The 16,385-nt window shown below is 46.9% G+C and overlaps 1 protein-coding gene across 2 annotated transcripts in view; it reads left to right on the forward strand.

The window, feature by feature from the left end:
• The first annotated feature begins 3,816 nt into the window (after window positions 1-3,816).
• The window catches only part of PCBD2 (pterin-4 alpha-carbinolamine dehydratase 2), a 69,065-nt gene continuing 56,496 nt past the window's right edge, over window positions 3,817-16,385 (forward strand). The window contains exons 1-2 of one of the 2 annotated variants that reach the window (XM_056124650.1): window positions 3,817-3,941; window positions 7,818-7,949. In XM_056124650.1, the coding sequence (XP_055980625.1) occupies window positions 3,858-3,941; window positions 7,818-7,949 (216 nt within the window). In that variant the 5' untranslated portion in view covers window positions 3,817-3,857. Of the gene's footprint in view, window positions 3,942-7,817; window positions 7,950-16,385 lie in introns of those variants that run through there. The other variant, XM_056124651.1, reaches the window with a different exon arrangement.

The raw sequence follows: 16,385 nt of genomic DNA on the forward strand, positions 1-16,385 counted from the left end.
CCTGTCCTTTGAGCCTTCTCCCTGGCACTGAAAAACGGTTTTAAAAGCATTGTTTAAGGTGCTGGAGAGAGTACAGTGGGTAATGTGTTCGTCTTGCATGCTCAGCCAACTAGGGTCCAATCCCCAGCATCCCAGGAGTATTTTCTGAGTGCAGAGCTAGGAGTAATCCCTGAGCATCACTGGGTGTGCCCAAAAGATAAAAAAGAAAAATTTGAATTTAAAATACTAAAAACATCCTTTAAATTCGGATATCATGGCATGGTTGACTACATACTTTTTGCTTTTTTGTTGTTTTGGGGCCACATTGGCATTGCTCAGGGTTTACTCCCGGTTCTGTGCTCAGGGATAACATTTTTTGGTTTTGTTTTGTTTTGGGGGCCACACCTGGCAGTGCTCAGGGATCACTCCTGGTGGGCTCAGAGGACCCTATGGGGTCCTGGGATTGAACCTGGGTCAGTTGTGTGCAAACCAAGCATCCTACCTGCTATCTCTCTGGCTCTCAGGGATCACTTCTAAAGGGGCTTGGGGACCATATATGGTGCAAGGTTTCAAACCTTAGTCAACTACATGCAAGAGGCAAGTGCCTTATCCACTGTATTATATCTCAGGCCCAGATAATTTAATTTTACTTTATTTCTATTCTTTCAGACAGAGCCGGCCACTTCCTAAAGCACTCTGAATTCTATTAAAATAGAATCTTAGATGTTTCCTCACTTGTGTAGTTAACTATAGGTTTAGCGTTAGTCTCGTAACCTGTCTTCTTTAGTTGTATTTGGTATAGTATCATTTCCATGGGGGTCGAATTCCAGAGTGGAGGTACTCTGCCATGGGAGTTTCAGCATGTTAACATATTGGGCGGGGAGGGTGGTGGGGTGGGGGTGGGGGGGTGCATGTATGAAGCACTAGCTGAATCAGGCAGAGAGCATTGGTTACCAATGCTCACGGGACTTTATTCCGTGGAGAATAGCAAAGCTCATCAACAGTTCCTGCCACCAGACACAGAAATTCAAACATTTTATTCTTACCTCATCAAGCACTGGATGGATGAGTGTGTTTCTTCCTGTAAAGCAGCAGCAGAGAAAGATTAGCTCCAGAGGTGGCTTGATCCCATAGCTGGAGGGTACCCTTGGCAGCCAATTACTTACGAGCCCACCTTCTCAAGCCTCACCTCAAAAACGCCATCTCCTTCCCCAAAGTCATATGTTGAAAGCTGCAAATGTACCACTGGGCCATAGATAGAAACAGTGAACAACAGAGGAGCACACATTTCAGGTCTGAAAGGGGGAAGGATGCTCCCGAACAAGGTGATAATCCTGGCACAGGCTGTGCGGGCTCTGCTGGCAAGGAAGTGTTCCACACCCGAGACCCCTTCTTCTGCAGCCCTGCAGAGACTGACGGACAGAGCATTCTGCCTTTCCAGGTGTGTCTACTATAGAGACACCCAGTACATCTCCACCAGGGACTGAAGTCCTGTTAGTGGGAGAGAGGACAAGTGAGGTCAGAGCTGTCAAGGCCCCTCCTGGTGGACACCACTTACCCAGGGTCCCAACAGCACCTTGTGCTGCTGCTGTGTTCTGGCTGGTTAGGAGACGGTGGTAGTTAGGGGAAGGAAATGAAGGGTCTCTAAATTGTTATTTAACATTTACTAGTTCATTTATCACTAAATAGCCAAGATTGTGGGATATTTTTCACAATCCAGTCACTGTAAATACTGGAACTATAATTGTTAATTGCACCCCTAGTCTCCATTCACCGGAGGCATCAGACAAAAGAAACTAGTGTCTTAGATAATGCCTGAGACCAGTAACATTAAATCAGATTCTCCAGCCAGATTCCTGCCCTGGGATTTTTCTCTTAAAAGGGTTAAATCTTTGTAAGTGGGTAAGTAAAAAAGATGGGTTGGGCCATGGAACCAAATTTTAGGCTATTTTGAAGAAAAAGGTTATTTGGAAAGTAAAGAAATCTTTGCCTCTTCTGGTAGACAACTGCTAATTTGAATTTATTTAATGATTTGTTTTGGGGTCTCCTAAGCAGTTCTCAGAGATCCTAGGAGTCATGGCGGATTATACAGTCTTAGACTGTGCAGGCCAGACAGTGGAATATTAGGGGGCTAGAGGTGGGAACCGAGGGTGACTTAAAATTTTTTCTAGTATACTATGTCTTCTGCAAAATTTCTTATATTCATTTGCTGAAGTAAGCAGAGCAATAGCACAGCGGGTAGGGCGTTTGCCTTGCATGCGGCCAACCTGGGTTCGATTCCCAGCATCCCATATGGTTCCCTGAGCACTGCCAGGAGTACAGAACCAGGAGTAATCCCTGTGCATCACTGGGTGTGACCCAAAAAGAAAAAATATATATAAACCAATGTATCAAAAAGACTGAATATAGCACTCTGTTAAGTTTTTTTTTTTCTCTGTGCTGCGGGGTCTAACCTAGAGACTCATATCCCATACATGTTTCAAATCCACAGGCTAGAACTGAGCATTTTACTTATTTGGAGGGTGCTACACCCAGGGGTGTTCAAAGGCTACTCCTGGCTGTGCTCAGATCACTCCAGGTTGTGTTCATGAAGGGAACCAGGGTCAGGCACATGCAAGGACAGGTCTTTAACCCTCATTCTCTGCCGCTGCATATTTTAATTAAAAAATATTAAATGCGATAGAGCTGAATATCCGAACCAGAGTCAGCAACACTGAAATCGTAAGACCAAAATTTTAATAACCAGATTTAAAAGGTGCCTGTTAAAATGTCCTACTGGGACTAGGATGAGTTGTAGGAGAGGAATCTGGATACACTGGTGGTGGGATTGGTGATACAATATTGTATATCAGCAACCTATGAATAACTTTGTAATTCATGGTGCTTTAATAAAATTTTGGAAAAAATATTAAATGTGTTTGAGGTAACATTGGTTTATATCAGTGCAAATGTTGATACTTTAGGGGTCCAATGTTACCACATCGAGTCTAGTGCCAAAGTGCAAATCCTTCTCTTTAAAGGGTAAGTTTTGGCTAGTAACACACATGCCTCCCACGTGGCAGGCCAGGCCTGGATCCAACAAACGCAGCAATAAAACTTAGGTGTGATATGTGAACCATATCTCAAGGCAGAAAGGCCAAAAAAAAAGAGGGTGGGGGTGGGAAACGATAATAAATTATTAAACATGTAAAGGCTAGGGGAGAGAGGGTGCTACCTGCTCCCCGCTCCAATACCCTCCACCCCTTCAAAAGGGGCGCTGTCTTAGAATGTTCCTGCATCTGTGCTGCTTTTCTAGAGCTTCAGAGGGGGCCAGAGTGTCTAGACTACAGTACCCAGCACACAGTGACGATGAGGCTTGCCTGGGAATGCAGCTTGTTTAATGCTACGATTCGAATTCGAATCCACGTTGAGGGCCGCGGAGGAGGCGGGACCCCCAGCACCCCCACGCCGTGATCGACATCCTGGAACAGCGACATCTGGTCAGGGGTGCCGAGCCCAAGAGCCGGGGAGGCGCAGTATCCCGCCCCGCGACCCCGCAAGTCCAGAGCCAGCGTGTGCGAGAGTGAGAGCGGGCTGGGACTCAGCCGCGCGCATTGACAGCGCGGGGAGTGCGCAGCGGGGGCCTGAGCTGCGGGGGCCTTACGGGGGCCTGCGGGGGCGTGCCCGCTCAGCTGCCTGCCACGTGGGGAGTGTGTGGGGCGGGGTATGTCTTGCAGTGCCCGAGCCGTGCCGCGGAGCCAGGCTGCACGGAGCGACCAGGCCTGAGCTAGGCAGCCGCGCGCACGGCCTCCGGCTGCGACGCGGCCCCGCGCTGGGGCGGCGGGAGGCATGCGGGCAGGCAGACAGGCAGCGCGCCGGACAGCCCGGGGCCGGCCGTCATGGCGGTGGCGTGGGGGCTACGGGGGCCGGCGCGGCGCCTCTCCGCCGCGCTGCTGGCGCCGTGGCGGGGGCTGGCGGCCACGGTGAGTGGCGGGGCGGCGGCGCGCGGGCGGAGGGCTAAGCGGGGCGGGAGCCCTTTGGCCCGGGGCCTCAGACGTCGCGACGCTGCCGCGTTGGGGCACCGAGCACCTGCCCCCTTGCACGCTGGGGTGCCGCGGCAGCTCCTCTTTGGTTTGAATCCCCTGTCGTGTATGAAGTTGCCAACGGAAGACAAACACGTTTCGTTAAATTAAAGCAAATATAAGCATGAAAAGTAGCTGTGGAAAAATGTAAGCCACTGGGGTCACTGGAGGTGACCCGGGTGGCGGGTCCGGCTTGGGTCCGCGCCGGATGGCTGCGGCCACCGACCCCGTAGCTGCGCCCTCGCTGTCACCGCGGTGGCGGAACGTCCAGTGTTAATAGTGTTGAGCAGGTGTTAATTATTTTGCGGCAGCGATTCTCCTTTTCGGAGGGGGTTCCGTGGCCGACGTGCTTCAGAAATCTTTGCAGGGGGTGTCAGCGCGAGGGAAAGTTTTAACAGGCAGCGCCACCTAGTGGGAAAACGTTGCATTCAGTTTACGAATTCCTTCCTTAGCTTCCTTAGCACTAACTTTACTGGAAGACGTTTGTATTATTATTGTGGAGGGGAGAAAGGTTTGGGCCACCCCCGGCGGTGCTCAACGATGACTCCTGTCTCTGCACTCAGGGGCTCACTCCTGCCCATAAGCGGGGCTGGCGATGGACCTGGCGAGCCCTGGGCAGGGCAAGCGCCTTAACCCCAGTACGGTGCCTCCTAACCAATAGTGGGGCGAGCCGGCTGCCTGTCTCAAGGTGCTGGTGATGAAGCTAATGATGGTGTTTCAGGAGACCCCCTAAGTAGACAGGATTTGAGTGACTGACGCCCAGTCTTTGGGCGGGAGCCCCTCAAATTAATTATCCTTTTTTGTTTTGGTGCAGGTGATGAACCCAGAGCCTCTCACACACGTAAAGCAAGTGTTCCACAGCCCTTAACGTGTCGTTAGGATTTTTTGTTTTATTTTGCTTTGGGGGTCATACTCGGCAGTGGTCAGGACTTACTCTTGGTTCTATGCTCAGGGATCACTCATGGCCAACTTGGGGAACCGTCTGTGGTGCAAGGCAAGCAGTGGCTTTACTGTCTCTGCAACACGCCCTCCCCCCCATCCCTCCATAAGCCTTTCAAAAATATCTGCTGTCAATACTATAATATTCCTGCTCTGACATAAGGGTATTTGGGTACCCTGAGAAGCTCACTGATTTATTCTGCTTTCCACAGCTGTTTACCCATCCCCACCTTTTTTCTGTTTTAAATTTTGGGCCACACCCAGTGATGTGACCCTGAGATCAGGGATCAATTCTGGCACTGCTCAGGAGACCATATAGTGTGCCAGGGACAGATTCTGGGTTGGCCACGTGCAAGGCTGGTGCCTTATCTCTATACTAACTTTCTGCTCTTCCTCCTTTTCCCTTTTTTTGGGGGGATTCGTGGGGGTCATCCTGGTGGTGCTTAGGGGCCACTCCTCGTGTTGTGTGACCTGGACCTTACAGCATGCAAAATGTGAGCTCCAGCCCTTTGAACCATCTCCGTGGTTCTATATAATATGTATATATATATATATTTTTTTTTTCTTTTTGGGTCACACCCTGCAATGCACCGGGATCACTCCTGGCCTTACACTCAGGAATTACCCCTGACGGTGCTCAGGGGACCATATGGGATGCTGGGAATCAAACCCAGGTCGGCCATGTGCAGGCAAACGTCCTACATAGCTTCAGCCCCTCGTGGTCCTATATTGGTTCTTACAGTAGATGGTTTCTGATAGTAATCCTTTAAATATTTTCATTTGGGATTTTTATTCTTCTCTTTTGTTAGTTATGGGAAGGGTAACTCACTTAGCAAGGAAGAGGAACTCGGAAATTGATTCATTGGTATTTGCTTTTTCTTCTGGTAGAATAAGGTGCTGTAAAATAAGTTTCTTTACCCTTAATTATATCAATTTCAGTGATAGGATTTTTTTCTGAAAGGTAGTGAGTTACGGATATGGTGGAGGATCCAGTTAAACCCCCATTAGCCCTTTTTTGAGAGGCCCTCATAGTTCCATCTTTCTGAGTGACAGGAATAGGTTATCCAGGAAATTATATATTATTATTAGTAGTAATAATAGTATTTTAACATGCCACACTTGCTGGTATTCACAGGCTACTCCCAGCTCAGTACTTGGGGATTATTCCTAGCACAAGGGAACTTGTGGTGCTGGGGAGTGAACCCAGGCCTTCTACATGCAAAGTAAGTGCTCTGCCCATTGAGTTCTCTGCCTGAAATCTGTTTTTGGGGACTGGGGGCTTGGGCCACAAACAAGGTACTGAGGGGCTATTCCTGGCCCTTGCTTAGGATTGACCCTGGCAGTGGTTAGGGAATTTTGTGGTCCTGAGAATTGAAACAGTCATGTGCAAGGCAAGTGCTTTACCTCGTCTATTATTTCTCTATTTTTTGGCTCCCGGTGTCTGTTGTTTGACTTGCATAGAGGAATGGTAGGAAGGATAGGTAGCACTTATCTCATGCTCATTTGTTTATCTTGGGGGGAAGCCACACCTGGTAGCTGTCAGGGCTTACACCTGACTCTCTGCTCAGGGATCACTACTGACAGCACTTGGGGACCATAAGGGGATCAAACAGGCTTGCCACATGCCAAGTAAGATCCTTAATCTCTATACTATCTCCAGCCCATGCCTTGCTCACCTGTACTAAAGCATTTTCTTCTCTTCTCTCTGGCCATGATATATTTAGAGGTTTTCAATAAAAAAGCAAGTAGCATAGAAAATGTGGGAATATTAGCCAGCAGAACCATAGATTACATTAATGTCATTGGCATGGTGAATGGCAACAAGGTTGTACACAGAAATTCCTGACCTGGGCAGTGCAGCACCCAGAGTTAGCGTTGTGGAGGTAGCTTGTCTCCACTAAGGCAGGGGCTTTTCACCTGTATTTCAGAAGGTCTGTGGACCCCCACAAATTATTAAACAAAGTCCTATTGAAGCATGTGTTTGTCTCTCTTCTTGGAGACTGGTTTTTATCAGGTCTGAAAGCATGAAGTCTGTGAGTAAGCTCCAAAGGGTAATACGATGATATGGGACCACCCAGAGAGAAGCACATGCCTTCATTTCCCATTCTGGTCCCTGCTCCTGCCAGCAGATGGGGAGGATTTCCTTGGGAGGATGTGTTCAACTCAGTTTTTCACATCCTGGGGTGCTGGTAAAAGTGGTGATGGCCAATTTCACTTATATCTATCTGTATGAGCTAGAGAAAGTGAGCAAGAATGCTTAAGTAAGGGATGGTGAAACAATACACTATGGTGCTTTCTTATTTTGTTTATGCAGATATATATTTTGGGTGTTGGGGGCCATAGCAGGGGTTCTTGGGCTATTTCTGCCTCTGTGCTCATGAGTGACCCCTGGCATTACTTGGGACCTTAATGTGGTGCTGGGGATTCTAACCAGGGTTGTGACCACTGCAATTACATGCAAGGCAAGTGCCTTCCCTCCTGTGCTGTCTCTCCATCCTATATTTTGTTATGTCATTTGAGAAATTTGTATTTTGAGAATAGAGGAACCAAAGGTAATAAGAATTAGGTTCCCTGGAGAGTTTTGAATTCGCTTTTTTTTTTTCCCTTTTGGGTCACACCCAGCAATGCACAGGGGTTACCCTGGCTCTGCACTCAAGAATTACTCCTGGTGGTGCTCGGGGGACCATATGGGATGCTGGGAATCCAACTCGGGTCAGCTGTGTGCAACCCTGGAGAGTTTATTCTATAACACTACATAAGGTGAATAGCTTTTCATTTATTTAACTAGACTTTTTCATTTCAAATATTTGAATTAATTAATTAATTGCTTTTTCATAGTCAGCAGATGCTCACTCATTGACAGCCGAGGAGAGGAACCAAGTTGTACTTGACCTTAAGGCAGCAGGATGGTTGGAATTACGTGAGAGAGATGCTATCTACAAAGAGTTCACCTTCAAAAATTTTAATCAGGTAACTGTTACTTATTCCTAATAAAAAGCTGACCTCCCCCTTGGACTCTCAATCTTTTTTTTGTTATTTGTTTTTCTTTTGGGGGCCACACCTGGCAGTGCTTAGGGGCTGCTCCTGGCTCAGTGCTTGGGGATCGCTTGTACTAGAGCTTAAGGGAACATGTGATGCCACAGATTAAACTCAGGGTTCCCGTATGCTAATCCAACTTTTGAACTATCTCCACAACACCACCCCCTCTCTTTTTTTCTTTATTTTTGGTTTTGGGGTGATGGCCAATTTCTCAACTACGTGATGGCTAGTAGGCCCCAGCAGTGCTTAGGCCTATTTCTGGCTCTGTGCTCAGGAGTGACCCCTGGTAGTAGTTGGAGAACCGGTACCACTAGTGGTACTGGCATGTTGTGCTGGGGATCAAACCAGGGTCGGCAGGATGCAAGGCAAGTACCTTAACCCCTGTACTCTCTCTCCAGCCCCTCCATAAAGTAGAGGTCACACACAATAGTGTTAGCGGGCGTAAGGCAACTCTTGGGGTTGCTGGGGAGCCATCAGAACTACTCCTGGCATGACTGAGCCGCCAGGGCTAACACCTGCAGTGCTGCTGAGGCGTGGGGGCGGCATATGGTACCTGGGAGCAGAGTCAGGGTCAGGCACATGTTAAGTCTTCACCCTACCACCTGGGCTATCTCTCAGGTGCTGGAGACTCATCGTTAACAACGTAACTGTTCGTTAGCTCCCCGCCCTGTTTAGAGAGTCATCTCCCATGACTTACCCTCCAGGCCTTACTCCACTGCATTGAACTAAGGGCAGTGCTTTTGACTGTCTCATGTTTGTTCAGTTAGCTTTGCTAATCCTCTGGGCAGAGTTAGTGTTTTTATTTATATTAGGTGTCAGCATCTAGGTGACAGAAAACCTGTTTGCCTAAATAACTCTCTATTGTACCTAACACGGTTCTTGGGACAAATAGGCATTTGATAAATGCAGAAATTGATTATAGGCTTTGCTAGTCTCTGGAAGGATGAGTGAGGACCAGGTTTCCACCCCAGAAATCTTTGACATATTTTCCTGGTGGATACTGCAGATTCCCCTGAGCGGTGTGCTCGAGTCTGTTCCCCAGGCATCTGCCTGCCAAATAGCTCAGAGCTGCTGGCTCCCGAGAAAACCTAGACGGAGCCTCCTCCCTGCCCCTGCTGCCCACGTGCACTAGAGCTTCTGTCCAGGCCTTAGCACTCCAGCCGGTGGCAGGGACTCCCTTTGGTACAGTAAGCTGGTGCATAAGCTGTAGGTAGCATTTTCCAAGCTTATTAAAATTCTTACATGTGTGCAGACTGACTTCCTTAAGCCTGGGCTAATTTATTGGGTTGGAACATGTGGCATAAAGTACTTGAGTCGTGTTGCCTTAGGCTCTGCCCATGAGCCAGTCGTCCAGCTTTGCTCTGAACTTGTTTGGGGGAGTTTTTAGAAATGGGAGGGCAGTGGATCAATGTAGGGCATCCTCCATTAATTACAACATTGTTCCTTAGGATATTTCATTAACTAGGCTTTTTCCTCCTTCATCTCGGTTTTATACTTTTTTGTTTGGTTTTATACTTTTTTGTTTGGTTTTATACTTTTTTGTTTATGGTTTATGGAGATGCTTGGTGACCGCTCCCAGCTTAGTGCCAGGGGTCACTGCTTGGGAGGTTGTGCAGTGCCCAGAACCTATCCTGGGTCTTAGTGGAAGGCATGCACTCTCACCCCTTTGAACTATTTCCCTAGACTTCATGCAGTTTTTTTTTCCCTTTTTGGGTCAACCTGGCAATGCATAGGGGTTACTCCTGGTTTTGCACTCAGAAATTACTCCTGGTGGTGCTCAGGGGACCATATGGGATGCTGGGAATCGAACCCAGGTCGGGTATGTGCAAGGCAAACGCCCAATCCGCTGAGCTATTGCTCCAGCTCCCATCCAGTTTTTTTTATTATTGTTTTTAGGGTCTTTTTTTTTTTTTGGTTTCTGTTTTCTTTCTTTTTTTTTTTTCTTTTTGGGTCACACCCAGTGATGCTCAGGGGTTACTTCTGACTCTGCACTCAGGAATTACTTCTGTCAGTGCTCGGAGGACCATATGGGATGTTGGGGATTGAACCTGGGTCAGCTTTATGCAGTACTCTGCCTGCTGTACTATCACTTCAGTACCTTTGTTCATGTTTTAGGAGGTCCATGATCTAAATCAACCAATGTCAACAGATGTGTTCAGAGAACCAGCACTGAGTTTATCTCCCAAAGTCAGGTTTCCAGCCAGACTCCTCTTGTTTCTGCCAGTGCAATGGCCTGTAATGATAATGACATCATGTCAGCTGTCAGTGCCAGCAGTCACAGACCACCGGAAACACACCCGTGGTTGAACAAGTTGGGCTTGTTGCAGGAGCGGGAATGCATGCCAGCAGGAACTGTGTCAGGGAAACAGAGGTGCAAAGACTTTTTGAACAGGATTTGGACTTGTGTTCATGATTTTAGAGAGTCATTAAGGAGTCAGTGCTTTGCTTTGATTGTATGCCATCAGAAGTTGGGTGAATTCTATGATTGAGAGTTTGTGTGTGTGTTTGTGTGTGTGTTGCTGGGGAATGGAAATCAGGGCCTTATGCACACAAAACAAATGCTCTGCTGCTGAGCTATACCCTGAGTCTTGAATGTTTTAATGAATCTTTTTTATTCTTTTTTTTTTCAGTTTTGGGGCCACATCTTGCAGTGCTTAGTGTCTATATCTGGCTCAGTGTTTCACAACTGCTCCTGGGGCAACTGGGGGGACCATGAGGTTCTGGGGATGAAAGCCCATCTTCCCACATGCAAAACATGCACTTCGCTCTTTGAGCTATGTCTGTGGCCCAGTAAACCTTATCTGTAAGGAGAACAGACTAAGGTGGGGCCAAAGATGAAACTGGCAAAGAAGCAGTAGTCACTCATTAGCCGGGAGAGAGAAGCATCTGGTATTCTCTGTCTTGGACCATGTTTCTGTCTTGTCTTTGTTGAGAAAGTATTACAGAGGAATCTTGCTCTTGTCGTAATCCATCACAGTCACTGAGTGACCTTGTCTGGTGCTGGTGTATACTGCATTAAAAGCTTGGATGTGAAAGCCAAGTAACTCCTCGAAACTCCAAGGCCAGTTGATTCTTCTAGCCTAGCTCCCAGGCATCTGGGGTTGTTTTTCTCTTTGACACACCGATAGTTAGAGTAGTGAGCTTCAGGCATTTATAGAGACTTGCCTTTCATATTTGGTTGCTGGGGATCGAATTCAGGGTATATGCTTTGCCACTGGGCTGTGTCAGGAACCCAAAGCTAATTTTTTGTTGTTGTTATTGTAAAAGTGGGCTGGAGCGATAGCACAGCGGTAGGGCGTTTGCCTTGCACACAGACAACATGGCTGACCTGAGTTCGATTGTTCCGCCCCTCTCGGAGAGCCCGGCAAGCTACCAAGAGTATCTCGCCCGCCTGGCAAGCTACCTGTGACATATTTGATATGTCAAACACAGTAACAACAAATCTCAAATGGAGATGTTACTGGGCCTGCTCGACCAAATCGATGAACAACAGAAGGACAGTGTTTTGGACAGTTGTTTTGTTATTGTAAAACTGATGTATATTAAACTAGGCAAATAATTTTAATACATCCTCTCTGTGATAGACACTATTCTGTTTGTTTTTTAAAATTTAAATTTATTGAATCACCATGAGATACAAAGTAACAAGTTGTTTACAATTGAGTTTTAGGCATACAATATTCGATCACCCATCCCTTCACCAGTGTCCACTTTCCTCCACCAATATCCACAACTCCCCTTCTAAGCCCCTCAGCTGCTAGGCACTATTTTAAGCTCTTATGACTTAGATTTACTGGGAAAGTTGACAAAAATTGAATGCATAGATGATATATGTGCTTACTTCAGCGGCACATATACCAGAAGAATAGGTAACATATTTCCAGGTTGGGGTAAGTGCCAGGAGGAATCCAGTGGCCTTACTGGAGCAGAGAGTGACGGCAAGGTAATGTATGACTCCAGGTAGAGTGATTTGGAAAGACCTCTCTGAAGAGCATGGATACGAGGCCTTAATTCAAAGGAGTATAAGATGGGAAGATCCTAAGGAAGACCTTTCCTATAGAACAGCAAGTACAAAACTCCTGAAATCAGAATGGTCTTGGGAAGCATGAGGAGGGGGAAGAGCTGGAAGGCCAGTGTTCTAGACTGGATGAGAAGGAGGAGGGATTTGGGAGAAAACGAGCCTGAAGAAATAGAGGGGTAGAGCAATGGAGCATGTCAGCCCAGCCAGCAGTCCAGATTTTACTCTGTGAGGGAAAGCTGTTGCAGGATCAAGCCGGAAGTGCTGGATATGGTTTAGGTTCTGCAGAGATTACCTTGACTCTTCCCCCAGAGAATAGATGGTAGGGGGCGAGTGGAAGCAGGCAGACTACAGAGAATGCCATTGCAGTAGGCTGGCTCAGTGGACAGCTACCTGGCCATGGACCAGTGCCAGTCAGCAGGTGTTGAAAGGTTGAAAACCACTGGTCTGCTGTTTGGTCTGTGAACCTGTGTGCAGACAGGTACAGATGGAAAGGGTTGGAGAATGTGGGGTGAGGCAAGGGATGACAATGGGTACAGTGGAGTGGAGGGAAGTAGAGACTTCCTCATCCAGTTCAAACATGAAACCCTTAAGACTTGCTAACAGATTGGCTTTGGGGACAGGGGAAGGCCAAGGGTGTTCCTGAGTTTTGGGTTTCAGCTTCAGGGTGAGGGATGGTTCCATTGGTCCCCCTTATTGAGCCCAGGAAGGAGGGTGGTGGCCAGGGTCGGGAATTAAGAATCCTGGTTTAGACTCATTGGTTTTGAGATACTTATTATTAGTCATCCAACTGACAAGTGACACTAAGTCAGCAGATAGGTGTTTGAGATCAGTTGGGGCTCCGACTGACAAGAGAGGTTAGAGAGATTTCAGTGGAGAACACTGGCAGCACATTGGTAGATTGGCCACAGTCTAAGCTGGAATGGACGTGTGGAAGACCCAGTGGACGTGAAGGAAGGCAGAGTATATGTGTGATGTGTTTATCGATGCAGATAGGTTGCGACCTTTGGGAGGAAGAAGTAATCGTCTTTGGTGCACTTCTTTTTAGTGAGATCATTGAGATGGAGCAGGGTTTGGAGGAAAGATTTTTGGAGATCTGGGGAGCTAGGAGTAGAATAATCATCTGGGAGACGAAGGGAATTAATACCAATATCTCCAGAAAAGTATTGTTCGAAAGTGAAGATTTTGTTTTGTTTGACCATGTTCTGTCTTGTGGGCCATACTTGCAGTTGGTAAAGAACTGCAAGTATGTTTCTTTTGTTGTTGTTGTTATTGGTTATTTTGCCCACAACCAGAGTTGTTTAGGACTTACTCCTGGCTCTGTGCTCAGGGATTACTCCTGGCAGTACTCAGGGTGCCAGTGATTGAACTTGGGTTGGTTGCATGCAAGGCAAGTGCACTATCTGATGTGCTCTTGGTCTGTCCGCAAGAGCTGGACATTAGCAAGGACTGAACATCTGCAAGTTCATTGCACTGGAGATACAGGATCAAGGGAATAGGGCATCTGAGGATTCAAACCCTGTAGTGTGGAGTTAAGCTGGGATGGAGGAGGGATGACTGGCTGTGATGTGGAAGTCCAATTTAATAGTATCTTTTAGGAGGAAATTGGGTAGCACCCATCAACCTTTAAAAAGCATATACCCAGCACCCAGAGAAGTAGCACAGGGCTTTCAAGTGCCTGTCTTGCTAATATAGTCACAAGTTCAGATCCCTGGTATTCCACGTGTGCCAAGTATGATCTGGACCGATTTGCTATTTGAGCCTGACATTGCTGCATTCTGTGATCCCTGGCACTACAATTGATGACTTCTGTCTGCACCAAAGCCAGATGTGGGCTCACCACAAAAAGGCCTGTTAGCCCTGCAGCTAAAAAAAATGTGTGAGCATTGAGATATCATCTCACATCATTGAGAATGACACATGTCAAAAAGTCGAAACAGCCGGTGTTTTTGAGGTTGTTGTAAGAAAGGAACCCTCCTCCACTGTTGATGGGAGTGTCATCTGGTTCAGCCTGCTTGGAAAGCAATTATGGAGATTTCTTAAAAAATAGGAATAGAAGGTCCCTATGATCCAGCGATATCACTTCTTGGCATCTCCCTTGAAAACACAAAAATATTAATTTGAAAGGATATACGAACACCTGTGTTTATCACAGTGCTTTGTACAGTAGCCAAGATATGGAAACAATTCAAATGCTCAAGTACAGATAAATGGTTCAAGAAGTTGTGGTATATATACACTATGGAATACTGTGCAGCTCTGAGAAAGAACAAAAATTATGCCATATGAAGCAACATGAATGGAACTAGAGGATATCATGCCAAGGGAAGTGAGAAGGAAAGGGGTAGAAGCAGAATGACCTCTCGTATGTGGGACATAAAGATAGCAGCAAGGGTCCAAAGGCAGCACAACGGGAGAATTGATTTACACAGCTGGGTTTGGAGAGGAGGGTTGAAAGGGAGGGATGTTGGGGGTCCTGGGAGAAGGAGGTAAAGTAAGGGGTCTGGTGCTGGAATTATGTACACAGGAAATCATTATTAATCTGTTAACAGTAATATAAATCACAGAAACTCATTCAATTTAAAATGGTTTTAAAAAAATATGGAAGGTAATAGATCCCTCCCTCCAAAACAAGTTAAAAAAAAAAAGATGTGTAAGCACCACAGCCAAGAAGTGTGACCTCTGTTAGTGTCTGAGCACCACAGTAGCTCCTGGCTAGCACCATAACCATAACGTGTATCCCCCAATTAAGAATGTGGGCCCCAGCGAGCATAGGTGCAAGTATCACAGCTGAAGGAGGGCAGATGCCCATGAGCTCCGTGGCTCCGTGTGTGAGCATCGCAGCCTATTGCATGACTCCCAGGAAATACTGCAGCTAAGACAAATGTGTTAGCTGTCTAACACATCACCACAGCAGCCGCAAAAACAGGAGGAAGGGAGATTGAAAAAGAATGATTTTTTTTTTAAAGTTAAAAATAAAATGCCGGGGGCTGGAGAGATAGCGCAGCAGGTAGGGCGTTTGCCTTGCATGCGGCCGACCCGAGTTCGATTCCCAGCATCCCATATGGTCCCCTGAGCACCGCCAGGAGTAACTCCTGAGTGCAGAGCCAGGAGTAACCCCTGTGCATCGCCGGGTGTGACCCAAAAAGCAAAAAATAAAAATAAAAGCAAAGTAAAAATAAAATGCCCAAACCCGTTGTCCTAAGCTAGGAATTTATCTAGGTAGAATCCTACAAGGGCTGGAGTGATAGCACAGCCGGTAGGGCGTTTACCTTGCACGAAACCGACCTGCGTTCGATTCCTCCACCCCTCTCGGAGAGCCCGGCAAGCTACTGAGAGTATCCTCCCTACACAGCAAAGCCTGGCAAGCTCCCCATGATGTATTCGATATGCCAAACACAGTAACAACAAGTCTCACAATTTGTTGTTATACGTTACTGGTGCCCGCTCGAGCAAATCGATGAACAGCGGGAGGACAGTGCAGTGCAGTGCAGTGCAGAATCCTACAAATGTACAGAATAAATCTGTGAGGTATCCATTACAGCTCTGTGGGTCTGTAGTATGTGAACTTTTTGGCGGGGAGAGTGGTGCAGGGAGCCCTGAGTACACACCATGGGGTAGTTAGGAGGCCATGTATGTGCCAGGCATCCACTCAACCTCTTGAGTTGTTCTTCTCCCCAGCTCGGCAAGTGAAAACTTTCTAATTCTTTACAAATTCTTTTCATTTTACTTACAGTAAATCTTCAGGAGTAAGATGACACGTAGTTCGGTTAGGAGTGTGACAAATTTCAGATGTTACGATATGAATCACAAACTCGCTTTATTTTGGTTTGGGGGCCATACCGAGTAGTGCTTAGGGCTTTGTGCTCAGGAATCACTCCTGGCAGGTCATGGGGGCCCATATAGGGTGCCAGGATTGAACCCGGATGTGCCACATGCAAGGTGAGGTCCTTAACCCCCGTTATTCTCTCTATCTCTCTGGTCTCTGCAAGTTTGCTTTCAAATTTATTTGTGTTTATTACTTAAGAAAATGGGCTGGGGTTAGAGAGATAGGTCAGACATCTGAGATGCATGCTCTGCATGCAGGAGGTTTAGGGTCAGTCCCTGGCACTACCTGATCCTCTGAGCACTGCCAGGAGTGAGTCACCTCCTACTACTGAGCCGAGTATAGTCTCTCTGCACCACTAGTGTAACTCAGGAACAAAGAAAGAAAATGTCATTTTCGTTTGCAAGTTTCATCTTCACGTTTCAGAGGTTTTCAGGGATCCTGGAAGAAAAGCTTATGCCTATTAATGCTTTTGAGTTATTTCGGTTTTGTTATAATAAAAATATTATAATAAAATTTATTT

This window comes from Sorex fumeus, unplaced genomic scaffold (genome assembly GCF_029834395.1).
Source record: "Sorex fumeus unplaced genomic scaffold, SorFum_2.1 ptg000051l, whole genome shotgun sequence".
Taxonomy (NCBI): domain Eukaryota; kingdom Metazoa; phylum Chordata; class Mammalia; order Eulipotyphla; family Soricidae; genus Sorex; species Sorex fumeus.